This window comes from Pan troglodytes, chromosome 17 (assembly GCF_028858775.2).
Source record: "Pan troglodytes isolate AG18354 chromosome 17, NHGRI_mPanTro3-v2.0_pri, whole genome shotgun sequence".
Lineage (NCBI taxonomy): Eukaryota > Metazoa > Chordata > Mammalia > Primates > Hominidae > Pan > Pan troglodytes.
In genome coordinates, this window is record NC_072415.2 from 90541408 (window position 1) to 90566961 (window position 25554).

A 25554-nucleotide genomic window follows, 5' to 3' on the forward strand; every position below is an offset into this window, starting at 1 on the left:
GGGCATTGGGGGAAGAGGGGCTGGCTCTGAGACCCCGCCTCGCTGGAGGTGCCTCCTCCCCCTGCGATGTGGGTCCTAAGAGCCAGGGGGGGATGAGGGGCTGGCTCTCAGTGCCCGCCTCTCGGGGAGTGCCTCCCCTTCCTGCGATGGGGGTCCTAAGAGCCAGGAGGGGAAGAGGGGCTGGCTTTCAGTCACCACAGCTTGGGGGGCCTTTATGTTCTGGTTTTTCCCAAGAGTCAGCTGATTTGCTTCTTGTACTAGCAGGGCAGTTGCTGCCAAGGCCCTCAAACAGGGGGGCCATCCTTTAGAAACCCTGTCTAGCTGTTTAGAGAGGTAGGCCACCGGCCTCAGCCAGGGCCCCACAGTTTGGGTTTAAAGTCCAGCTGCCATCTTTTCTCTGACGCATACCCTGGAAAAGGCTTTGTGAGATCCGCTAGCCCCTGGGCTGGGGCTTTCAGAAGTTTTTCCTTTAAGTCATGAAAGACTTGCTGTTGTTGGAATCCCCATTCCAAATGTTCCCGGTCCCCGCCCCCTTTGTGACGTCATACAAAGGCGTGGCTAATACTGCAAAGTTGGGCTCCGCAGTCTACAAAACCCCACAGCTCCTAGGAATTCTCTCACCAGCCTTCTGCCCTTAGGCTCCGGAAGATTGCAAATGACCTGCTTTCTTTCGGATCCCGGGCTGCTTTCGGACACCTGTCGGCAGATCTGAGTTTTCTTCTTGGACACCTAATACCTACAGCCCTCCAGGTCGGTCCTAAGGGTCTTAGAACCCTCGATGGGGGTCATAAGCCAGGGGGGGAAGAGGGACTGGCTCTCAGTCCCCGCCTCGCGGGGTGTGCCTCCCCCGTGTGATGGGGATCCTCAGAGTTGGGCGAGGAAGAAGGGCTGGCTCTCAGTCCCCGCCACGAGGGGGTGCCTCCCCCCCTGCGATGGGGGTCCCAAGAGCCAGGGGGGGAAGAGCGGCTGGCTCTAAGTCCGCGCCTCGCCAGGGGTGCATCCCCCCACTGCGATGGGGGTCCTAAGAGCCAGGGGGGAAGAGGGGCTGGCTCAGTCCCCGCCTCGCGGGGGGTGGCTCGCTCCGCTGAGATGGGCATCCTAAGAGCCAGGGGAGAAAGAGGGGGAGAGGATGATAATTTCAGCATCGCAGGCTGTGTTCACCCAGCCTGTTAAATTGTTATTAGTATCCTGAAAGGGAGAGGATGATATTACTCCCCATAACAGACAGATATGACTCCCCATCGTAGAGCACGAGGTGTACACCCGCCCTGTGATTTTCTTCCTCATATTCAGAGACCGAGAGGTTGATGTCACTCCCAATATCGGAGGAAGTATACAGCCCCGTGTGAGATGTTCCTTAATGATATTCCACGGCGGAGGGGGTGATATGACTACATACATGGCAGAAAGTGGAAACCCCCCAGGGATATTATTCCCACGATCCTGGAGGGAAGAAGATGATGTTACTTTCAATGTGACAGAAGGTGGATGAAGTGGTGGACTGCCCCTCCACACCTGTGAGTATTTCTAGTTGGGTGGGACGAGAGACTGAGAAAAGAAATACGACACAGAGAGAAAGTGTAAAGATACAACAGTGGGTCCAGGGGACTGGCGCTCAGCACACCAAGGACCTGCACCGGCACCAGCCTCTGAGTTCCCTCAGTTTTTATTGATTATGATTTTCATGATTTTAGCAGAAAGGAATGTAGTAGGAGAGCAGGGTGATGATAAGGAGAGAGTCAGCAGAAGACATGTGAGCAAAAGAATCCATGTCATAATTAGGTTCAAGGGAAGGTACTGTGACTGGACGTGCACGTAAGCCAGATTTGTTTCTCTCCACCCAAACATCTCAGTGGAGTAAAGAAGAACAAGGCAGTGTTACTGCAAACATGTCTGGCCTCCCGCCACAGGGCAGCTTTTCTCCTATCTCAGAGTTGAACGAATGTACAATCGGGTTTTACACCGAGACATTCAGTTCCCAGGGGCAAGCAGGAGATAGTGGCCTTCCTCCATCTCAGCTGCAAGAGGCTTTCCTCTTTTACTAACCCACCTCAGCACGGACCCATTACGGGTGTCGGGCTGGGGGACAGTCAGGTCTTTCTCATCCCATGAGGCTATATTTCAGACTATCACATGGGGAGAAAGCTTGGACAATACCCTGCTTTCAAGGGCAGAGGTCCCTGCGGCTTTCCACAGTGCATTGTGTCCCCGGTTTATTGAGACTAGAGAATGGCGATGACTTTTACCAAGTATACTGCTGGTAAACATTTTGTTAACAAGGCACGTCCTGCACAGCCCTACATCCCTTAAACTTTGATTTTATACAACACATGTTTTTGTGAGCTCCAGGTTGGGTCAAAGTGGCTGGGGCCAAGCGGCTAGGGCAAAGCTACAAATTAACAACATCTCAGCAAAGCAATTGTTTAAAGGACAGGTCTTTTTCAAAATGGAGTCCCTTATGTCTTTCCTTTCTACATGGACACAGTGACAGTCTGATCTCTCTTTCTTTTCCCTACAGGTGGACACGCCCCCACTGATATTCCTTCTAATTGCAACGTGGGAGAGGAGGATATGACACGCGATATCGCAGGGAGCAGAAACACCCCTGTGATACTGTTCTTCATATTCAGGGAGGAAGAGGATGATATTACTCCCAATACAGACGGGTGTACACCCGTCTGTGAAAGAGTTTGTAATCTCCAGAGGGGGAGATGATATTACTCACAATATGGTAAAGAGGCTGTGAGTCCACGGAGGATCCTCAGAGCAAGCGGGGGAAGAGGGGCTGGCTCTGAGACCCCGCCTCGCTGGGGGTGCCTCCCCCCACTGCGATGGGGGTCCTAAGAGCCAGTGGGGGAAGAGGGGCTGGCTCTGAGACCCCGCCTCGCGGGGGGTGCCTCCCCCACCTGCGATGGGGGTCCTATGGGCCAGTGGGGGAAGAGGGGCTGGCTCTGAGACCCCGCCTCGCTGGGGGTGCCTCCCCCCCCTGCGATGGGGGTCCTAAGGGCCAGTGGGGGAAGAGGGGCTGGCTCTGAGACCCCGCCTCGCTGGGGGTGCCTCCCCCCCCTGCGATGGGGGTCCTAAGGGCCAGTGGGGGAAGAGGGGCTGGCTCTGAGAACCCGCCTCACGGGGGGTGCCTCCCCCCCCGCGATGGGGTTCCTAAGGGCCAGTGGGGGAAGAGGGGCTGGCTCTCTGTACCCGCCTTGCGGGGGGTGCCTCCCCCCTTGTGATGGGGGTCCTAAGAGCCAGGAGCAGAAGAGGGGCTGGCTCTCTATACCCGCCTCGCGGGGGATGCCTCCCTCCCCCGTGATGGGGGTCCTAAGAGCCAGAAGGCTTAGAGGGGCTGGCTCTCTGTACCCGCCTCGCGGGGGGTGCCTCCCCCCCCCCGTGATGGGGGTCCTAAGAGCCAGAAGGCTTAGAGGGGCTGGCTCTCAGTCTCCGCCTCGTGGGGGCTGCCTCCCCCCCTGCGATGGGGGTCCTAAGGGGCAGTGGGGGAAGAGGGGCTGGCTCTGAGACCCCGCCTCGCTGGAGGTGCCTCCTCCCCCTGCGATGTGGGTCCTAAGAGCCAGGGGGGGATGAGGGGCTGGCTCTCAGTGCCCGCCTCTCGGGGAGTGCCTCCCCTTCCTGCGATGGGGGTCCTAAGAGCCAGGAGGGGAAGAGGGGCTGGCTTTCAGTCACCACAGCTTGGGGGGCCTTTATGTTCTGGTTTTTCCCAAGAGTCAGCTGATTTGCTTCTTGTACTAGCAGGGCAGTTGCTGCCAAGGCCCTCAAACAGGGGGGCCATCCTTTAGAAACCCTGTCTAGCTGTTTAGAGAGGTAGGCCACCGGCCTCAGCCAGGGCCCCACAGTTTGGGTTTAAAGTCCAGCTGCCATCTTTTCTCTGACGCATACCCTGGAAAAGGCTTTGTGAGATCCGCTAGCCCCTGGGCTGGGGCTTTCAGAAGTTTTTCCTTTAAGTCATGAAAGACTTGCTGTTGTTGGAATCCCCATTCCAAATGTTCCCGGTCCCCGCCCCCTTTGTGACGTCATACAAAGGCGTGGCTAATACTGCAAAGTTGGGCTCCGCAGTCTACAAAACCCCACAGCTCCTAGGAATTCTCTCACCAGCCTTCTGCCCTTAGGCTCCGGAAGATTGCAAATGACCTGCTTTCTTTCGGATCCCGGGCTGCTTTCGGACACCTGTCGGCAGATCTGAGTTTTCTTCTTGGACACCTAATACCTACAGCCCTCCAGGTCGGTCCTAAGGGTCTTAGAACCCTCGATGGGGGTCATAAGCCAGGGGGGGAAGAGGGACTGGCTCTCAGTCCCCGCCTCGCGGGGTGTGCCTCCCCCGTGTGATGGGGATCCTCAGAGTTGGGCGAGGAAGAAGGGCTGGCTCTCAGTCCCCGCCACGAGGGGGTGCCTCCCCCCCTGCGATGGGGGTCCCAAGAGCCAGGGGGGGAAGAGCGGCTGGCTCTAAGTCCGCGCCTCGCCAGGGGTGCATCCCCCCACTGCGATGGGGGTCCTAAGAGCCAGGGGGGAAGAGGGGCTGGCTCAGTCCCCGCCTCGCGGGGGGTGGCTCGCTCCGCTGAGATGGGCATCCTAAGAGCCAGGGGAGAAAGAGGGGGAGAGGATGATAATTTCAGCATCGCAGGCTGTGTTCACCCAGCCTGTTAAATTGTTATTAGTATCCTGAAAGGGAGAGGATGATATTACTCCCCATAACAGACAGATATGACTCCCCATCGTAGAGCACGAGGTGTACACCCGCCCTGTGATTTTCTTCCTCATATTCAGAGACCGAGAGGTTGATGTCACTCCCAATATCGGAGGAAGTATACAGCCCCGTGTGAGATGTTCCTTAATGATATTCCACGGCGGAGGGGGTGATATGACTACATACATGGCAGAAAGTGGAAACCCCCCAGGGATATTATTCCCACGATCCTGGAGGGAAGAAGATGATGTTACTTTCAATGTGACAGAAGGTGGATGAAGTGGTGGACTGCCCCTCCACACCTGTGAGTATTTCTAGTTGGGTGGGACGAGAGACTGAGAAAAGAAATACGACACAGAGAGAAAGTGTAAAGATACAACAGTGGGTCCAGGGGACCGGCGCTCAGCACACCAAGGACCTGCACCGGCACCAGCCTCTGAGTTCCCTCAGTTTTTATTGATTATGATTTTCATGATTTTAGCAGAAAGGAATGTAGTAGGAGAGCAGGGTGATGATAAGGAGAGAGTCAGCAGAAGACATGTGAGCAAAAGAATCCATGTCATAATTAGGTTCAAGGGAAGGTACTGTGACTGGACGTGCACGTAAGCCAGATTTGTTTCTCTCCACCCAAACATCTCAGTGGAGTAAAGAAGAACAAGGCAGTGTTACTGCAAACATGTCTGGCCTCCCGCCACAGGGCAGCTTTTCTCCTATCTCAGAGTTGAACGAATGTACAATCGGGTTTTACACCGAGACATTCAGTTCCCAGGGGCAAGCAGGAGATAGTGGCCTTCCTCCATCTCAGCTGCAAGAGGCTTTCCTCTTTTACTAACCCACCTCAGCACGGACCCATTACGGGTGTCGGGCTGGGGGACAGTCAGGTCTTTCTCATCCCATGAGGCTATATTTCAGACTATCACATGGGGAGAAAGCTTGGACAATACCCTGCTTTCAAGGGCAGAGGTCCCTGCGGCTTTCCACAGTGCATTGTGTCCCCGGTTTATTGAGACTAGAGAATGGCGATGACTTTTACCAAGTATACTGCTGGTAAACATTTTGTTAACAAGGCACGTCCTGCACAGCCCTACATCCCTTAAACTTTGATTTTATACAACACATGTTTTTGTGAGCTCCAGGTTGGGTCAAAGTGGCTGGGGCCAAGCGGCTAGGGCAAAGCTACAAATTAACAACATCTCAGCAAAGCAATTGTTTAAAGGACAGGTCTTTTTCAAAATGGAGTCCCTTATGTCTTTCCTTTCTACATGGACACAGTGACAGTCTGATCTCTCTTTCTTTTCCCTACAGGTGGACACGCCCCCACTGATATTCCTTCTAATTGCAACGTGGGAGAGGAGGATATGACACGCGATATCGCAGGGAGCAGAAACACCCCTGTGATACTGTTCTTCATATTCAGGGAGGAAGAGGATGATATTACTCCCAATACAGACGGGTGTACACCCGTCTGTGAAAGAGTTTGTAATCTCCAGAGGGGGAGATGATATTACTCACAATATGGTAAAGAGGCTGTGAGTCCACGGAGGATCCTCAGAGCAAGCGGGGGAAGAGGGGCTGGCTCTGAGACCCCGCCTCGCTGGGGGTGCCTCCCCCCACTGCGATGGGGGTCCTAAGAGCCAGTGGGGGAAGAGGGGCTGGCTCTGAGACCCCGCCTCGCGGGGGGTGCCTCCCCCACCTGCGATGGGGGTCCTATGGGCCAGTGGGGGAAGAGGGGCTGGCTCTGAGACCCCGCCTCGCTGGGGGTGCCTCCCCCCCCGCGATGGGGGTCCTAAGGGCCAGTGGGGGAAGAGGGGCTGGCTCTGAGACCCCGCCTCGCTGGGGGTGCCTCCCCCCCCTGCGATGGGGGTCCTAAGGGCCAGTGGGGGAAGAGGGGCTGGCTCTGAGAACCCGCCTCACGGGGGGTGCCTCCCCCCCCGCGATGGGGTTCCTAAGGGCCAGTGGGGGAAGAGGGGCTGGCTCTCTGTACCCGCCTTGCGGGGGGTGCCTCCCCCCTTGTGATGGGGGTCCTAAGAGCCAGGAGCAGAAGAGGGGCTGGCTCTCTATACCCGCCTCGCGGGGGATGCCTCCCTCCCCCGTGATGGGGGTCCTAAGAGCCAGAAGGCTTAGAGGGGCTGGCTCTCTGTACCCGCCTCGCGGGGGGTGCCTCCCCCCCCCCGTGATGGGGGTCCTAAGAGCCAGAAGGCTTAGAGGGGCTGGCTCTCAGTCTCCGCCTCGTGGGGGGTGCCTCCCCCCCTGCGATGGGGGTCCTAAGGGGCAGTGGGGGAAGAGGGGCTGGCTCTGAGACCCCGCCTCGCTGGAGGTGCCTCCTCCCCCTGCGATGTGGGTCCTAAGAGCCAGGGGGGGATGAGGGGCTGGCTCTCAGTGCCCGCCTCTCGGGGAGTGCCTCCCCTTCCTGCGATGGGGGTCCTAAGAGCCAGGAGGGGAAGAGGGGCTGGCTTTCAGTCACCACAGCTTGGGGGGCCTTTATGTTCTGGTTTTTCCCAAGAGTCAGCTGATTTGCTTCTTGTACTAGCAGGGCAGTTGCTGCCAAGGCCCTCAAACAGGGGGGCCATCCTTTAGAAACCCTGTCTAGCTGTTTAGAGAGGTAGGCCACCGGCCTCAGCCAGGGCCCCACAGTTTGGGTTTAAAGTCCAGCTGCCATCTTTTCTCTGACGCATACCCTGGAAAAGGCTTTGTGAGATCCGCTAGCCCCTGGGCTGGGGCTTTCAGAAGTTTTTCCTTTAAGTCATGAAAGACTTGCTGTTGTTGGAATCCCCATTCCAAATGTTCCCGGTCCCCGCCCCCTTTGTGACGTCATACAAAGGCGTGGCTAATACTGCAAAGTTGGGCTCCGCAGTCTACAAAACCCCACAGCTCCTAGGAATTCTCTCACCAGCCTTCTGCCCTTAGGCTCCGGAAGATTGCAAATGACCTGCTTTCTTTCGGATCCCGGGCTGCTTTCGGACACCTGTCGGCAGATCTGAGTTTTCTTCTTGGACACCTAATACCTACAGCCCTCCAGGTCGGTCCTAAGGGTCTTAGAACCCTCGATGGGGGTCATAAGCCAGGGGGGGAAGAGGGACTGGCTCTCAGTCCCCGCCTCGCGGGGTGTGCCTCCCCCGTGTGATGGGGATCCTCAGAGTTGGGCGAGGAAGAAGGGCTGGCTCTCAGTCCCCGCCACGAGGGGGTGCCTCCCCCCCTGCGATGGGGGTCCCAAGAGCCAGGGGGGGAAGAGCGGCTGGCTCTAAGTCCGCGCCTCGCCAGGGGTGCATCCCCCCACTGCGATGGGGGTCCTAAGAGCCAGGGGGGAAGAGGGGCTGGCTCAGTCCCCGCCTCGCGGGGGGTGGCTCGCTCCGCTGAGATGGGCATCCTAAGAGCCAGGGGAGAAAGAGGGGGAGAGGATGATAATTTCAGCATCGCAGGCTGTGTTCACCCAGCCTGTTAAATTGTTATTAGTATCCTGAAAGGGAGAGGATGATATTACTCCCCATAACAGACAGATATGACTCCCCATCGTAGAGCACGAGGTGTACACCCGCCCTGTGATTTTCTTCCTCATATTCAGAGACCGAGAGGTTGATGTCACTCCCAATATCGGAGGAAGTATACAGCCCCGTGTGAGATGTTCCTTAATGATATTCCACGGCGGAGGGGGTGATATGACTACATACATGGCAGAAAGTGGAAACCCCCCAGGGATATTATTCCCACGATCCTGGAGGGAAGAAGATGATGTTACTTTCAATGTGACAGAAGGTGGATGAAGTGGTGGACTGCCCCTCCACACCTGTGAGTATTTCTAGTTGGGTGGGACGAGAGACTGAGAAAAGAAATACGACACAGAGAGAAAGTGTAAAGATACAACAGTGGGTCCAGGGGACTGGCGCTCAGCACACCAAGGACCTGCACCGGCACCAGCCTCTGAGTTCCCTCAGTTTTTATTGATTATGATTTTCATGATTTTAGCAGAAAGGAATGTAGTAGGAGAGCAGGGTGATGATAAGGAGAGAGTCAGCAGAAGACATGTGAGCAAAAGAATCCATGTCATAATTAGGTTCAAGGGAAGGTACTGTGACTGGACGTGCACGTAAGCCAGATTTGTTTCTCTCCACCCAAACATCTCAGTGGAGTAAAGAAGAACAAGGCAGTGTTACTGCAAACATGTCTGGCCTCCCGCCACAGGGCAGCTTTTCTCCTATCTCAGAGTTGAACGAATGTACAATCGGGTTTTACACCGAGACATTCAGTTCCCAGGGGCAAGCAGGAGATAGTGGCCTTCCTCCATCTCAGCTGCAAGAGGCTTTCCTCTTTTACTAACCCACCTCAGCACGGACCCATTACGGGTGTCGGGCTGGGGGACAGTCAGGTCTTTCTCATCCCATGAGGCTATATTTCAGACTATCACATGGGGAGAAAGCTTGGACAATACCCTGCTTTCAAGGGCAGAGGTCCCTGCGGCTTTCCACAGTGCATTGTGTCCCCGGTTTATTGAGACTAGAGAATGGCGATGACTTTTACCAAGTATACTGCTGGTAAACATTTTGTTAACAAGGCACGTCCTGCACAGCCCTACATCCCTTAAACTTTGATTTTATACAACACATGTTTTTGTGAGCTCCAGGTTGGGTCAAAGTGGCTGGGGCCAAGCGGCTAGGGCAAAGCTACAAATTAACAACATCTCAGCAAAGCAATTGTTTAAAGGACAGGTCTTTTTCAAAATGGAGTCCCTTATGTCTTTCCTTTCTACATGGACACAGTGACAGTCTGATCTCTCTTTCTTTTCCCTACAGGTGGACACGCCCCCACTGATATTCCTTCTAATTGCAACGTGGGAGAGGAGGATATGACACGCGATATCGCAGGGAGCAGAAACACCCCTGTGATACTGTTCTTCATATTCAGGGAGGAAGAGGATGATATTACTCCCAATACAGACGGGTGTACACCCGTCTGTGAAAGAGTTTGTAATCTCCAGAGGGGGAGATGATATTACTCACAATATGGTAAAGAGGCTGTGAGTCCACGGAGGATCCTCAGAGCAAGCGGGGGAAGAGGGGCTGGCTCTGAGACCCCGCCTCGCGGGGGGTGCCTCCCCCACCTGCGATGGGGGTCCTATGGGCCAGTGGGGGAAGAGGGGCTGGCTCTGAGACCCCGCCTCGCTGGGGGTGCCTCCCCCCCCTGCGATGGGGGTCCTAAGGGCCAGTGGAGGAAGAGGGGCTGGCTCTGAGACCCCGCCTCGCTGGGGGTGCCTCCCCCCCCTGCGATGGGGGTCCTAAGGGCCAGTGGGGGAAGAGGGGCTGGCTCTGAGAACCCGCCTCACGGGGGGTGCCTCCCCCCCCGCGATGGGGTTCCTAAGGGCCAGTGGGGGAAGAGGGGCTGGCTCTCTGTACCCGCCTTGCGGGGGGTGCCTCCCCCCTTGTGATGGGGGTCCTAAGAGCCAGGAGCAGAAGAGGGGCTGGCTCTCTATACCCGCCTCGCGGGGGATGCCTCCCTCCCCCGTGATGGGGGTCCTAAGAGCCAGAAGGCTTAGAGGGGCTGGCTCTCTGTACCCGCCTCGCGGGGGGTGCCTCCCCCCCCCCGTGATGGGGGTCCTAAGAGCCAGAAGGCTTAGAGGGGCTGGCTCTCAGTCTCCGCCTCGTGGGGGCTGCCTCCCCCCCTGCGATGGGGGTCCTAAGGGGCAGTGGGGGAAGAGGGGCTGGCTCTGAGACCCCGCCTCGCTGGAGGTGCCTCCTCCCCCTGCGATGTGGGTCCTAAGAGCCAGGGGGGGATGAGGGGCTGGCTCTCAGTGCACGCCTCTCGGGGAGTGCCTCCCCTTCCTGCGATGGGGGTCCTAAGAGCCAGGAGGGGAAGAGGGGCTGGCTTTCAGTCACCACAGCTTGGGGGGCCTTTATGTTCTGGTTTTTCCCAAGAGTCAGCTGATTTGCTTCTTGTACTAGCAGGGCAGTTGCTGCCAAGGCCCTCAAACAGGGGGGCCATCCTTTAGAAACCCTGTCTAGCTGTTTAGAGAGGTAGGCCACCGGCCTCAGCCAGGGCCCCACAGTTTGGGTTTAAAGTCCAGCTGCCATCTTTTCTCTGACGCATACCCTGGAAAAGGCTTTGTGAGATCCGCTAGCCCCTGGGCTGGGGCTTTCAGAAGTTTTTCCTTTAAGTCATGAAAGACTTGCTGTTGTTGGAATCCCCATTCCAAATGTTCCCGGTCCCCGCCCCCTTTGTGACGTCATACAAAGGCGTGGCTAATACTGCAAAGTTGGGCTCCGCAGTCTACAAAACCCCACAGCTCCTAGGAATTCTCTCACCAGCCTTCTGCCCTTAGGCTCCGGAAGATTGCAAATGACCTGCTTTCTTTCGGATCCCGGGCTGCTTTCGGACACCTGTCGGCAGATCTGAGTTTTCTTCTTGGACACCTAATACCTACAGCCCTCCAGGTCGGTCCTAAGGGTCTTAGAACCCTCGATGGGGGTCATAAGCCAGGGGGGGAAGAGGGACTGGCTCTCAGTCCCCGCCTCGCGGGGTGTGCCTCCCCCGTGTGATGGGGATCCTCAGAGTTGGGCGAGGAAGAAGGGCTGGCTCTCAGTCCCCGCCACGAGGGGGTGCCTCCCCCCCTGCGATGGGGGTCCCAAGAGCCAGGGGGGGAAGAGCGGCTGGCTCTAAGTCCGCGCCTCGCCAGGGGTGCATCCCCCCACTGCGATGGGGGTCCTAAGAGCCAGGGGGGAAGAGGGGCTGGCTCAGTCCCCGCCTCGCGGGGGGTGGCTCGCTCCGCTGAGATGGCCATCCTAAGAGCCAGGGGAGAAAGAGGGGGAGAGGATGATAATTTCAGCATCGCAGGCTGTGTTCACCCAGCCTGTTAAATTGTTATTAGTATCCTGAAAGGGAGAGGATGATATTACTCCCCATAACAGACAGATATGACTCCCCATCGTAGAGCACGAGGTGTACACCCGCCCTGTGATTTTCTTCCTCATATTCAGAGACCGAGAGGTTGATGTCACTCCCAATATCGGAGGAAGTATACAGCCCCGTGTGAGATGTTCCTTAATGATATTCCACGGCGGAGGGGGTGATATGACTACATACATGGCAGAAAGTGGAAACCCCCCAGGGATATTATTCCCACGATCCTGGAGGGAAGAAGATGATGTTACTTTCAATGTGACAGAAGGTGGATGAAGTGGTGGACTGCCCCTCCACACCTGTGAGTATTTCTAGTTGGGTGGGACGAGAGACTGAGAAAAGAAATACGACACAGAGAGAAAGTGTAAAGATACAACAGTGGGTCCAGGGGACCGGCGCTCAGCACACCAAGGACCTGCACCGGCACCAGCCTCTGAGTTCCCTCAGTTTTTATTGATTATGATTTTCATGATTTTAGCAGAAAGGAATGTAGTAGGAGAGCAGGGTGATGATAAGGAGAGAGTCAGCAGAAGACATGTGAGCAAAAGAATCCATGTCATAATTAGGTTCAAGGGAAGGTACTGTGACTGGACGTGCACGTAAGCCAGATTTGTTTCTCTCCACCCAAACATCTCAGTGGAGTAAAGAAGAACAAGGCAGTGTTACTGCAAACATGTCTGGCCTCCCGCCACAGGGCAGCTTTTCTCCTATCTCAGAGTTGAACGAATGTACAATCGGGTTTTACACCGAGACATTCAGTTCCCAGGGGCAAGCAGGAGATAGTGGCCTTCCTCCATCTCAGCTGCAAGAGGCTTTCCTCTTTTACTAACCCACCTCAGCACGGACCCATTACGGGTGTCGGGCTGGGGGACAGTCAGGTCTTTCTCATCCCATGAGGCTATATTTCAGACTATCACATGGGGAGAAAGCTTGGACAATACCCTGCTTTCAAGGGCAGAGGTCCCTGCGGCTTTCCACAGTGCATTGTGTCCCCGGTTTATTGAGACTAGAGAATGGCGATGACTTTTACCAAGTATACTGCTGGTAAACATTTTGTTAACAAGGCACGTCCTGCACAGCCCTACATCCCTTAAACTTTGATTTTATACAACACATGTTTTTGTGAGCTCCAGGTTGGGTCAAAGTGGCTGGGGCCAAGCGGCTAGGGCAAAGCTACAAATTAACAACATCTCAGCAAAGCAATTGTTTAAAGGACAGGTCTTTTTCAAAATGGAGTCCCTTATGTCTTTCCTTTCTACATGGACACAGTGACAGTCTGATCTCTCTTTCTTTTCCCTACAGGTGGACACGCCCCCACTGATATTCCTTCTAATTGCAACGTGGGAGAGGAGGATATGACACGCGATATCGCAGGGAGCAGAAACACCCCTGTGATACTGTTCTTCATATTCAGGGAGGAAGAGGATGATATTACTCCCAATACAGACGGGTGTACACCCGTCTGTGAAAGAGTTTGTAATCTCCAGAGGGGGAGATGATATTACTCACAATATGGTAAAGAGGCTGTGAGTCCACGGAGGATCCTCAGAGCCAGCGGGGGAAGAGGGGCTGGCTCTGAGACCCCGCCTCGCTGGGGGTGCCTCCCCCCACTGCGATGGGGGTCCTAAGAGCCAGTGGGGGAAGAGGGGCTGGCTCTGAGACCCCGCCTCGCGGGGGGTGCCTCCCCCACCTGCGATGGGGGTCCTAAGGGCCAGTGGGGGAAGAGGGGCTGGCTCTGAGACCCCGCCTCGCTGGGGGTGCCTCCCCCCCCTGCGATGGGGGTCCTAAGGGCCAGTGGAGGAAGAGGGGCTGGCTCTGAGACCCCGCCTCGCTGGGGGTGCCTCCCCCCCCTGCGATGGGGGTCCTAAGGGCCAGTGGGGGAAGAGGGGCTGGCTCTGAGAACCCGCCTCACGGGGGGTGCCTCCCCCCCCGCGATGGGGTTCCTAAGGGCCAGTGGGGGAAGAGGGGCTGGCTCTCTGTACCCGCCTTGCGGGGGGTGCCTCCCCCCTTGTGATGGGGGTCCTAAGAGCCAGGAGCAGAAGAGGGGCTGGCTCTCTATACCCGCCTCGCGGGGGATGCCTCCCTCCCCCGTGATGGGGGTCCTAAGAGCCAGAAGGCTTAGAGGGGCTGGCTCTCTGTACCCGCCTCGCGGGGGGTGCCTCCCCCCCCCCGTGATGGGGGTCCTAAGAGCCAGAAGGCTTAGAGGGGCTGGCTCTCAGTCTCCGCCTCGTGGGGGCTGCCTCCCCCCCTGCGATGGGGGTCCTAAGGGGCAGTGGGGGAAGAGGGGCTGGCTCTGAGACCCCGCCTCGCTGGAGGTGCCTCCTCCCCCTGCGATGTGGGTCCTAAGAGCCAGGGGGGGATGAGGGGCTGGCTCTCAGTGCCCGCCTCTCGGGGAGTGCCTCCCCTTCCTGCGATGGGGGTCCTAAGAGCCAGGAGGGGAAGAGGGGCTGGCTTTCAGTCACCACAGCTTGGGGGGCCTTTATGTTCTGGTTTTTCCCAAGAGTCAGCTGATTTGCTTCTTGTACTAGCAGGGCAGTTGCTGCCAAGGCCCTCAAACAGGGGGGCCATCCTTTAGAAACCCTGTCTAGCTGTTTAGAGAGGTAGGCCACCGGCCTCAGCCAGGGCCCCACAGTTTGGGTTTAAAGTCCAGCTGCCATCTTTTCTCTGACGCATACCCTGGAAAAGGCTTTGTGAGATCCGCTAGCCCCTGGGCTGGGGCTTTCAGAAGTTTTTCCTTTAAGTCATGAAAGACTTGCTGTTGTTGGAATCCCCATTCCAAATGTTCCCGGTCCCCGCCCCCTTTGTGACGTCATACAAAGGCGTGGCTAATACTGCAAAGTTGGGCTCCGCAGTCTACAAAACCCCACAGCTCCTAGGAATTCTCTCACCAGCCTTCTGCCCTTAGGCTCCGGAAGATTGCAAATGACCTGCTTTCTTTCGGATCCCGGGCTGCTTTCGGACACCTGTCGGCAGATCTGAGTTTTCTTCTTGGACACCTAATACCTACAGCCCTCCAGGTCGGTCCTAAGGGTCTTAGAACCCTCGATGGGGGTCATAAGCCAGGGGGGGAAGAGGGACTGGCTCTCAGTCCCCGCCTCGCGGGGTGTGCCTCCCCCGTGTGATGGGGATCCTCAGAGTTGGGCGAGGAAGAAGGGCTGGCTCTCAGTCCCCGCCACGAGGGGGTGCCTCCCCCCCTGCGATGGGGGTCCCAAGAGCCAGGGGGGGAAGAGCGGCTGGCTCTAAGTCCGCGCCTCGCCAGGGGTGCATCCCCCCACTGCGATGGGGGTCCTAAGAGCCAGGGGGGAAGAGGGGCTGGCTCAGTCCCCGCCTCGCGGGGGGTGGCTCGCTCCGCTGAGATGGGCATCCTAAGAGCCAGGGGAGAAAGAGGGGGAGAGGATGATAATTTCAGCATCGCAGGCTGTGTTCACCCAGCCTGTTAAATTGTTATTAGTATCCTGAAAGGGAGAGGATGATATTACTCCCCATAACAGACAGATATGACTCCCCATCGTAGAGCACGAGGTGTACACCCGCCCTGTGATTTTCTTCCTCATATTCAGAGACCGAGAGGTTGATGTCACTCCCAATATCGGAGGAAGTATACAGCCCCGTGTGAGATGTTCCTTAATGATATTCCACGGCGGAGGGGGTGATATGACTACATACATGGCAGAAAGTGGAAACCCCCCAGGGATATTATTCCCACGATCCTGGAGGGAAGAAGATGATGTTACTTTCAATGTGACAGAAGGTGGATGAAGTGGTGGACTGCCCCTCCACACCTGTGAGTATTTCTAGTTGGGTGGGACGAGAGACTGAGAAAAGAAATACGACACAGAGAGAAAGTGTAAAGATACAACAGTGGGTCCAGGGGACTGGCGCTCAGCACACCAAGGACCTGCACCGGCACCAGCCTCTGAGTTCCCTCAGTTTTTATTGATTATGATTTTCATGATTTTAGCAGAAAGGAATGTAGTAGGAGAGCAGGGTGATGATAAGGAGAGAGTCAGCAGAAGACATGTGAGCAAAAGAATCCATGTCATAATTAGGTTCAAGGGAAGGTACTGTGACTGGACGTGCACGTAAGCCAGATTTGTTTCTCTCCACCCAAACATCTCAGTGGAGTAAAGAAGAACAAGGCAGTGTTACTGCAAACATGTCTGGCCTCCCGCCACAGGGCAGCTTTTCTCCTATCTCAGAGTTGAACGAATGTACAATCGGGTTTTACACCGAGACATTCAGTTCCCAGGGGCAAGCAGGAGATAGTGGCCTTCCTCCATCTCAGCTGCAAGAGGCTTTCCTCTTTTACTAACCCACCTCAGCACGGACCCATTACGGGTGTCGGGCTGGGGGACAGTCAGGTCTTTCTCATCCCATGAGGCTATATTTCAGACTATCACATGGGGAGAAAGCTTGGACAATACCCTGCTTTCAAGGGCAGAGGTCCCTGCGGCTTTCCACAGTGCATTGTGTCCCCGGTTTATTGAGACTAGAGAATGGCGATGACTTTTACCAAGTATACTGCTGGTAAACATTTTGTTAACAAGGCACGTCCTGCACAGCCCTACATCCCTTAAACTTTGATTTTATACAACACATGTTTTTGTGAGCTCCAGGTTGGGTCAAAGTGGCTGGGGCCAAGCGGCTAGGGCAAAGCTACAAATTAACAACATCTCAGCAAAGCAATTGTTTAAAGGACAGGTCTTTTTCAAAATGGAGTCCCTTATGTCTTTCCTTTCTACATGGACACAGTGACAGTCTGATCTCTCTTTCTTTTCCCTACAGGTGGACACGCCCCCACTGATATTCCTTCTAATTGCAACGTGGGAGAGGAGGATATGACACGCGATATCGCAGGGAGCAGAAACACCCCTGTGATACTGTTCTTCATATTCAGGGAGGAAGAGGATGATATTACTCCCAATACAGACGGGTGTACACCCGTCTGTGAAAGAGTTTGTAATCTCCAGAGGGGGAGATGATATTACTCACAATATGGTAAAGAGGCTGTGAGTCCACGGAGGATCCTCAGAGCAAGCGGGGGAAGAGGGGCTGGCTCTGAGACCCCGCCTCGCTGGGGGTGCCTCCCCCCACTGCGATGGGGGTCCTAAGAGCCAGTGGGGGAAGAGGGGCTGGCTCTGAGACCCCGCCTCGCGGGGGGTGCCTCCCCCACCTGCGATGGGGGTCCTATGGGCCAGTGGGGGAAGAGGGGCTGGCTCTGAGACCCCGCCTCGCTGGGGGTGCCTCCCCCCCCTGCGATGGGGGTCCTAAGGGCCAGTGGAGGAAGAGGGGCTGGCTCTGAGACCCCGCCTCGCTGGGGGTGCCTCCCCCCCCTGCGATGGGGGTCCTAAGGGCCAGTGGGGGAAGAGGGGCTGGCTCTGAGAACCCGCCTCACGGGGGGTGCCTCCCCCCCCGCGATGGGGTTCCTAAGGGCCAGTGGGGGAAGAGGGGCTGGCTCTCTGTACCCGCCTTGCGGGGGGTGCCTCCCCCCTTGTGATGGGGGTCCTAAGAGCCAGGAGCAGAAGAGGGGCTGGCTCTCTATACCCGCCTCGCGGGGGATGCCTCCCTCCCCCGTGATGGGGGTCCTAAGAGCCAGAAGGCTTAGAGGGGCTGGCTCTCTGTACCCGCCTCGCGGGGGGTGCCTCCCCCCCCCGTGATGGGGGTCCTAAGAGCCAGAAGGCTTAGAGGGGCTGGCTCTCAGTCTCCGCCTCGTGGGGGCTGCCTCCCCCCCTGCGATGGGGGTCCTAAGGGGCAGTGGGGGAAGAGGGGCTGGCTCTGAGACCCCGCCTCGCTGGAGGTGCCTCCTCCCCCTGCGATGTGGGTCCTAAGAGCCAGGGGGGGATGAGGGGCTGGCTCTCAGTGCCCGCCTCTCGGGGAGTGCCTCCCCTTCCTGCGATGGGGGTCCTAAGAGCCAGGAGGGGAAGAGGGGCTGGCTTTCAGTCACCACAGCTTGGGGGGCCTTTATGTTCTGGTTTTTCCCAAGAGTCAGCTGATTTGCTTCTTGTACTAGCAGGGCAGTTGCTGCCAAGGCCCTCAAACAGGGGGGCCATCCTTTAGAAACCCTGTCTAGCTGTTTAGAGAGGTAGGCCACCGGCCTCAGCCAGGGCCCCACAGTTTGGGTTTAAAGTCCAGCTGCCATCTTTTCTCTGACGCATACCCTGGAAAAGGCTTTGTGAGATCCGCTAGCCCCTGGGCTGGGGCTTTCAGAAGTTTTTCCTTTAAGTCATGAAAGACTTGCTGTTGTTGGAATCCCCATTCCAAATGTTCCCGGTCCCCGCCCCCTTTGTGACGTCATACAAAGGCGTGGCTAATACTGCAAAGTTGGGCTCCGCAGTCTACAAAACCCCACAGCTCCTAGGAATTCTCTCACCAGCCTTCTGCCCTTAGGCTCCGGAAGATTGCAAATGACCTGCTTTCTTTCGGATCCCGGGCTGCTTTCGGACACCTGTCGGCAGATCTGAGTTTTCTTCTTGGACACCTAATACCTACAGCCCTCCAGGTCGGTCCTAAGGGTCTTAGAACCCTCGATGGGGGTCATAAGCCAGGGGGGGAAGAGGGACTGGCTCTCAGTCCCCGCCTCGCGGGGTGTGCCTCCCCCGTGTGATGGGGATCCTCAGAGTTGGGCGAGGAAGAAGGGCTGGCTCTCAGTCCCCGCCACGAGGGGGTGCCTCCCCCCCTGCGATGGGGGTCCCAAGAGCCAGGGGGGGAAGAGCGGCTGGCTCTAAGTCCGCGCCTCGCCAGGGGTGCATCCCCCCACTGCGATGGGGGTCCTAAGAGCCAGGGGGGAAGAGGGGCTGGCTCAGTCCCCGCCTCGCGGGGGGTGGCTCGCTCCGCTGAGATGGGCATCCTAAGAGCCAGGGGAGAAAGAGGGGGAGAGGATGATAATTTCAGCATCGCAGGCTGTGTTCACCCAGCCTGTTAAATTGTTATTAGTATCCTGAAAGGGAGAGGATGATATTACTCCCCATAACAGACAGATATGACTCCCCATCGTAGAGCACGAGGTGTACACCCGCCCTGTGATTTTCTTCCTCATATTCAGAGACCGAGAGGTTGATGTCACTCCCAATATCGGAGGAAGTATACAGCCCCGTGTGAGATGTTCCTTAATGATATTCCACGGCGGAGGGGGTGATATGACTACATACATGGCAGAAAGTGGAAACCCCCCAGGGATATTATTCCCACGATCCTGGAGGGAAGAAGATGATGTTACTTTCAATGTGACAGAAGGTGGATGAAGTGGTGGACTGCCCCTCCACACCTGTGAGTATTTCTAGTTGGGTGGGACGAGAGACTGAGAAAAGAAATACGACACAGAGAGAAAGTGTAAAGATACAACAGTGGGTCCAGGGGACCGGCGCTCAGCACACCAAGGACCTGCACCGGCACCAGCCTCTGAGTTCCCTCAGTTTTTATTGATTATGATTTTCATGATTTTAGCAGAAAGGAATGTAGTAGGAGAGCAGGGTGATGATAAGGAGAGAGTCAGCAGAAGACATGTGAGCAAAAGAATCCATGTCATAATTAGGTTCAAGGGAAGGTACTGTGACTGGACGTGCACGTAAGCCAGATTTGTTTCTCTCCACCCAAACATCTCAGTGGAGTAAAGAAGAACAAGGCAGTGTTACTGCAAACATGTCTGGCCTCCCGCCACAGGGCAGCTTTTCTCCTATCTCAGAGTTGAACGAATGTACAATCGGGTTTTACACCGAGACATTCAGTTCCCAGGGGCAAGCAGGAGATAGTGGCCTTCCTCCATCTCAGCTGCAAGAGGCTTTCCTCTTTTACTAACCCACCTCAGCACGGACCCATTACGGGTGTCGGGCTGGGGGACAGTCAGGTCTTTCTCATCCCATGAGGCTATATTTCAGACTATCACATGGGGAGAAAGCTTGGACAATACCCTGCTTTCAAGGGCAGAGGTCCCTGCGGCTTTCCACAGTGCATTGTGTCCCCGGTTTATTGAGACTAGAGAATGGCGATGACTTTTACCAAGTATACTGCTGGTAAACATTTTGTTAACAAGGCACGTCCTGCACAGCCCTACATCCCTTAAACTTTGATTTTATACAACACATGTTTTTGTGAGCTCCAGGTTGGGTCAAAGTGGCTGGGGCCAAGCGGCTAGGGCAAAGCTACAAATTAACAACATCTCAGCAAAGCAATTGTTTAAAGGACAGGTCTTTTTCAAAATGGAGTCCCTTATGTCTTTCCTTTCTACATGGACACAGTGACAGTCTGATCTCTCTTTCTTTTCCCTACAGGTGGACACGCCCCCACTGATATTCCTTCTAATTGCAACGTGGGAGAGGAGGATATGACACGCGATATCGCAGGGAGCAGAAACACCCCTGTGATACTGTTCTTCATATTCAGGGAGGAAGAGGATGATATTACTCCCAATACAGACGGGTGTACACCCGTCTGTGAAAGAGTTTGTAATCTCCAGAGGGGGAGATGATATTACTCACAATATGGTAAAGAGGCTGTGAGTCCACGGAGGATCCTCAGAGCAAGCGGGGGAAGAGGGGCTGGCTCTGAGACCCCGCCTCGCTGGGGGTGCCTCCCCCCACTGCGATGGGGGTCCTAAGAGCCAGTGGGGGAAGAGGGGCTGGCTCTGAGACCCCGCCTCGCGGGGGGTGCCTCCCCCACCTGCGATGGGGGTCCTATGGGCCAGTGGGGGAAGAGGGGCTGGCTCTGAGACCCCGCCTCGCTGGGGGTGCCTCCCCCCCCTGCGATGGGGGTCCTAAGGGCCAGTGGGGGAAGAGGGGCTGGCTCTGAGACCCCGCCTCGCTGGGGGTGCCTCCCCCCCCTGCGATGGGGGTCCTAAGGGCCAGTGGGGGAAGAGGGGCTGGCTCTGAGAACCCGCCTCACGGGGGGTGCCTCCCCCCCCGCGATGGGGTTCCTAAGGGCCAGTGGGGGAAGAGGGGCTGGCTCTCTGTACCCGCCTTGCGGGGGGTGCCTCCCCCCTTGTGATGGGGGTCCTAAGAGCCAGGAGCAGAAGAGGGGCTGGCTCTCTATACCCGCCTCGCGGGGGATGCCTCCCTCCCCCGTGATGGGGGTCCTAAGAGCCAGAAGGCTTAGAGGGGCTGGCTCTCTGTACCCGCCTCGCGGGGGGTGCCTCCCCCCCCCCGTGATGGGGGTCCTAAGAGCCAGAAGGCTTAGAGGGGCTGGCTCTCAGTCTCCGCCTCGTGGGGGCTGCCTCCCCCCCTGCGATGGGGGTCCTAAGGGGCAGTGGGGGAAGAGGGGCTGGCTCTGAGACCCCGCCTCGCTGGAGGTGCCTCCTCCCCCTGCGATGTGGGTCCTAAGAGCCAGGGGGGGATGAGGGGCTGGCTCTCAGTGCCCGCCTCTCGGGGAGTGCCTCCCCTTCCTGCGATGGGGGTCCTAAGAGCCAGGAGGGGAAGAGGGGCTGGCTTTCAGTGACCACAGCTTGGGGGGCCTTTATGTTCTGGTTTTTCCCAAGAGTCAGCTGATTTGCTTCTTGTACTAGCAGGGCAGTTGCTGCCAAGGCCCTCAAACAGGGGGGCCATCCTTTAGAAACCCTGTCTAGCTGTTTAGAGAGGTAGGCCACCGGCCTCAGCCAGGGCCCCACAGTTTGGGTTTAAAGTCCAGCTGCCATCTTTTCTCTGACGCATACCCTGGAAAAGGCTTTGTGAGATCCGCTAGCCCCTGGGCTGGGGCTTTCAGAAGTTTTTCCTTTAAGTCATGAAAGACTTGCTGTTGTTGGAATCCCCATTCCAAATGTTCCCGGTCCCCGCCCCCTTTGTGACGTCATACAAAGGCGTGGCTAATACTGCAAAGTTGGGCTCCGCAGTCTACAAAACCCCACAGCTCCTAGGAATTCTCTCACCAGCCTTCTGCCCTTAGGCTCCGGAAGATTGCAAATGACCTGCTTTCTTTCGGATCCCGGGCTGCTTTCGGACACCTGTCGGCAGATCTGAGTTTTCTTCTTGGACACCTAATACCTACAGCCCTCCAGGTCGGTCCTAAGGGTCTTAGAACCCTCGATGGGGGTCATAAGCCAGGGGGGGAAGAGGGACTGGCTCTCAGTCCCCGCCTCGCGGGGTGTGCCTCCCCCGTGTGATGGGGATCCTCAGAGTTGGGCGAGGAAGAAGGGCTGGCTCTCAGTCCCCGCCACGAGGGGGTGCCTCCCCCCCTGCGATGGGGGTCCCAAGAGCCAGGGGGGGAAGAGCGGCTGGCTCTAAGTCCGCGCCTCGCCAGGGGTGCATCCCCCCACTGCGATGGGGGTCCTAAGAGCCAGGGGGGAAGAGGGGCTGGCTCAGTCCCCGCCTCGCGGGGGGTGGCTCGCTCCGCTGAGATGGGCATCCTAAGAGCCAGGGGAGAAAGAGGGGGAGAGGATGATAATTTCAGCATCGCAGGCTGTGTTCACCCAGCCTGTTAAATTGTTATTAGTATCCTGAAAGGGAGAGGATGATATTACTCCCCATAACAGACAGATATGACTCCCCATCGTAGAGCACGAGGTGTACACCCGCCCTGTGATTTTCTTCCTCATATTCAGAGACCGAGAGGTTGATGTCACTCCCAATATCGGAGGAAGTATACAGCCCCGTGTGAGATGTTCCTTAATGATATTCCACGGCGGAGGGGGTGATATGACTACATACATGGCAGAAAGTGGAAACCCCCCAGGGATATTATTCCCACGATCCTGGAGGGAAGAAGATGATGTTACTTTCAATGTGACAGAAGGTGGATGAAGTGGTGGACTGCCCCTCCACACCTGTGAGTATTTCTAGTTGGGTGGGACGAGAGACTGAGAAAAGAAATACGACACAGAGAGAAAGTGTAAAGATACAACAGTGGGTCCAGGGGACCGGCGCTCAGCACACCAAGGACCTGCACCGGCACCAGCCTCTGAGTTCCCTCAGTTTTTATTGATTATGATTTTCATGATTTTAGCAGAAAGGAATGTAGTAGGAGAGCAGGGTGATGATAAGGAGAGAGTCAGCAGAAGACATGTGAGCAAAAGAATCCATGTCATAATTAGGTTCAAGGGAAGGTACTGTGACTGGACGTGCACGTAAGCCAGATTTGTTTCTCTCCACCCAAACATCTCAGTGGAGTAAAGAAGAACAAGGCAGTGTTACTGCAAACATGTCTGGCCTCCCGCCACAGGGCAGCTTTTCTCCTATCTCAGAGTTGAACGAATGTACAATCGGGTTTTACACCGAGACATTCAGTTCCCAGGGGCAAGCAGGAGATAGTGGCCTTCCTCCATCTCAGCTGCAAGAGGCTTTCCTCTTTTACTAACCCACCTCAGCACGGACCCATTACGGGTGTCGGGCTGGGGGACAGTCAGGTCTTTCTCATCCCATGAGGCTATATTTCAGACTATCACATGGGGAGAAAGCTTGGACAATACCCTGCTTTCAAGGGCAGAGGTCCCTGCGGCTTTCCACAGTGCATTGTGTCCCCGGTTTATTGAGACTAGAGAATGGCGATGACTTTTACCAAGTATACTGCTGGTAAACATTTTGTTAACAAGGCACGTCCTGCACAGCCCTACATCCCTTAAACTTTGATTTTATACAACACATGTTTTTGTGAGCTCCAGGTTGGGTCAAAGTGGCTGGGGCCAAGCGGCTAGGGCAAAGCTACAAATTAACAACATCTCAGCAAAGCAATTGTTTAAAGGACAGGTCTTTTTCAAAATGGAGTCCCTTATGTCTTTCCTTTCTACATGGACACAGTGACAGTCTGATCTCTCTTTCTTTTCCCTACAGGTGGACACGCCCCCACTGATATTCCTTCTAATTGCAACGTGGGAGAGGAGGATATGACACGCGATATCGCAGGGAGCAGAAACACCCCTGTGATACTGTTCTTCATATTCAGGGAGGAAGAGGATGATATTACTCCCAATACAGACGGGTGTACACCCGTCTGTGAAAGAGTTTGTAATCTCCAGAGGGGGAGATGATATTACTCACAATATGGTAAAGAGGCTGTGAGTCCACGGAGGATCCTCAGAGCAAGCGGGGGAAGAGGGGCTGGCTCTGAGACCCCGCCTCGCTGGGGGTGCCTCCCCCCACTGCGATGGGGGTCCTAAGAGCCAGTGGGGGAAGAGGGGCTGGCTCTGAGACCCCGCCTCGCGGGGGGTGCCTCCCCCACCTGCGATGGGGGTCCTATGGGCCAGTGGGGGAAGAGGGGCTGGCTCTGAGACCCCGCCTCGCTGGGGGTGCCTCCCCCCCCTGCGATGGGGGTCCTAAGGGCCAGTGGAGGAAGAGGGGCTGGCTCTGAGACCCCGCCTCGCTGGGGGTGCCTCCCCCCCCTGCGATGGGGGTCCTAAGGGCCAGTGGGGGAAGAGGGGCTGGCTCTGAGAACCCGCCTCACGGGGGGTGCCTCCCCCCCCGCGATGGGGTTCCTAAGGGCCAGTGGGGGAAGAGGGGCTGGCTCTCTGTACCCGCCTTGCGGGGGGTGCCTCCCCCCTTGTGATGGGGGTCCTAAGAGCCAGGAGCAGAAGAGGGGCTGGCTCTCTATACCCGCCTCGCGGGGGATGCCTCCCTCCCCCGTGATGGGGGTCCTAAGAGCCAGAAGGCTTAGAGGGGCTGGCTCTCTGTACCCGCCTCGCGGGGGGTGCCTCCCCCCCCCCGTGATGGGGGTCCTAAGAGCCAGAAGGCTTAGAGGGGCTGGCTCTCAGTCTCCGCCTCGTGGGGGCTGCCTCCCCCCCTGCGATGGGGGTCCTAAGGGGCAGTGGGGGAAGAGGGGCTGGCTCTGAGACCCCGCCTCGCTGGAGGTGCCTCCTCCCCCTGCGATGTGGGTCCTAAGAGCCAGGGGGGGATGAGGGGCTGGCTCTCAGTGCCCGCCTCTCGGGGAGTGCCTCCCCTTCCTGCGATGGGGGTCCTAAGAGCCAGGAGGGGAAGAGGGGCTGGCTTTCAGTGACCACAGCTTGGGGGGCCTTTATGTTCTGGTTTTTCCCAAGAGTCAGCTGATTTGCTTCTTGTACTAGCAGGGCAGTTGCTGCCAAGGCCCTCAAACAGGGGGGCCATCCTTTAGAAACCCTGTCTAGCTGTTTAGAGAGGTAGGCCACCGGCCTCAGCCAGGGCCCCACAGTTTGGGTTTAAAGTCCAGCTGCCATCTTTTCTCTGACGCATACCCTGGAAAAGGCTTTGTGAGATCCGCTAGCCCCTGGGCTGGGGCTTTCAGAAGTTTTTCCTTTAAGTCATGAAAGACTTGCTGTTGTTGGAATCCCCATTCCAAATGTTCCCGGTCCCCGCCCCCTTTGTGACGTCATACAAAGGCGTGGCTAATACTGCAAAGTTGGGCTCCGCAGTCTACAAAACCCCACAGCTCCTAGGAATTCTCTCACCAGCCTTCTGCCCTTAGGCTCCGGAAGATTGCAAATGACCTGCTTTCTTTCGGATCCCGGGCTGCTTTCGGACACCTGTCGGCAGATCTGAGTTTTCTTCTTGGACACCTAATACCTACAGCCCTCCAGGTCGGTCCTAAGGGTCTTAGAACCCTCGATGGGGGTCATAAGCCAGGGGGGGAAGAGGGACTGGCTCTCAGTCCCCGCCTCGCGGGGTGTGCCTCCCCCGTGTGATGGGGATCCTCAGAGTTGGGCGAGGAAGAAGGGCTGGCTCTCAGTCCCCGCCACGAGGGGGTGCCTCCCCCCCTGCGATGGGGGTCCCAAGAGCCAGGGGGGGAAGAGCGGCTGGCTCTAAGTCCGCGCCTCGCCAGGGGTGCATCCCCCCACTGCGATGGGGGTCCTAAGAGCCAGGGGGGAAGAGGGGCTGGCTCAGTCCCCGCCTCGCGGGGGGTGGCTCGCTCCGCTGAGATGGGCATCCTAAGAGCCAGGGGAGAAAGAGGGGGAGAGGATGATAATTTCAGCATCGCAGGCTGTGTTCACCCAGCCTGTTAAATTGTTATTAGTATCCTGAAAGGGAGAGGATGATATTACTCCCCATAACAGACAGATATGACTCCCCATCGTAGAGCACGAG

At 56.6% G+C, this 25554-nt stretch overlaps 1 protein-coding gene across 1 annotated transcript in view; it reads left to right on the plus strand.

Annotated features, from left to right (window-relative positions):
• Positions 1 to 25554, plus strand: part of LOC129137862 (putative uncharacterized protein FLJ45355) — a 38153-nt gene that overhangs the window by 3847 nt on the left and 8752 nt on the right. The window contains 13 exon segments of the mRNA XM_054672005.2: positions 2748 to 4233; positions 4777 to 5000; positions 6002 to 7715; positions 8259 to 8482; positions 9484 to 11118; positions 11662 to 11885; positions 12887 to 14601; positions 15145 to 15368; positions 16370 to 18083; positions 18627 to 18850; positions 19852 to 21566; positions 22110 to 22333; positions 23335 to 25049. Coding sequence (XP_054527980.1) covers positions 2748 to 3004 — 257 coding nt within the window. The 3' untranslated portion in view covers positions 3005 to 4233; positions 4777 to 5000; positions 6002 to 7715; ... (8 more) ...; positions 22110 to 22333; positions 23335 to 25049.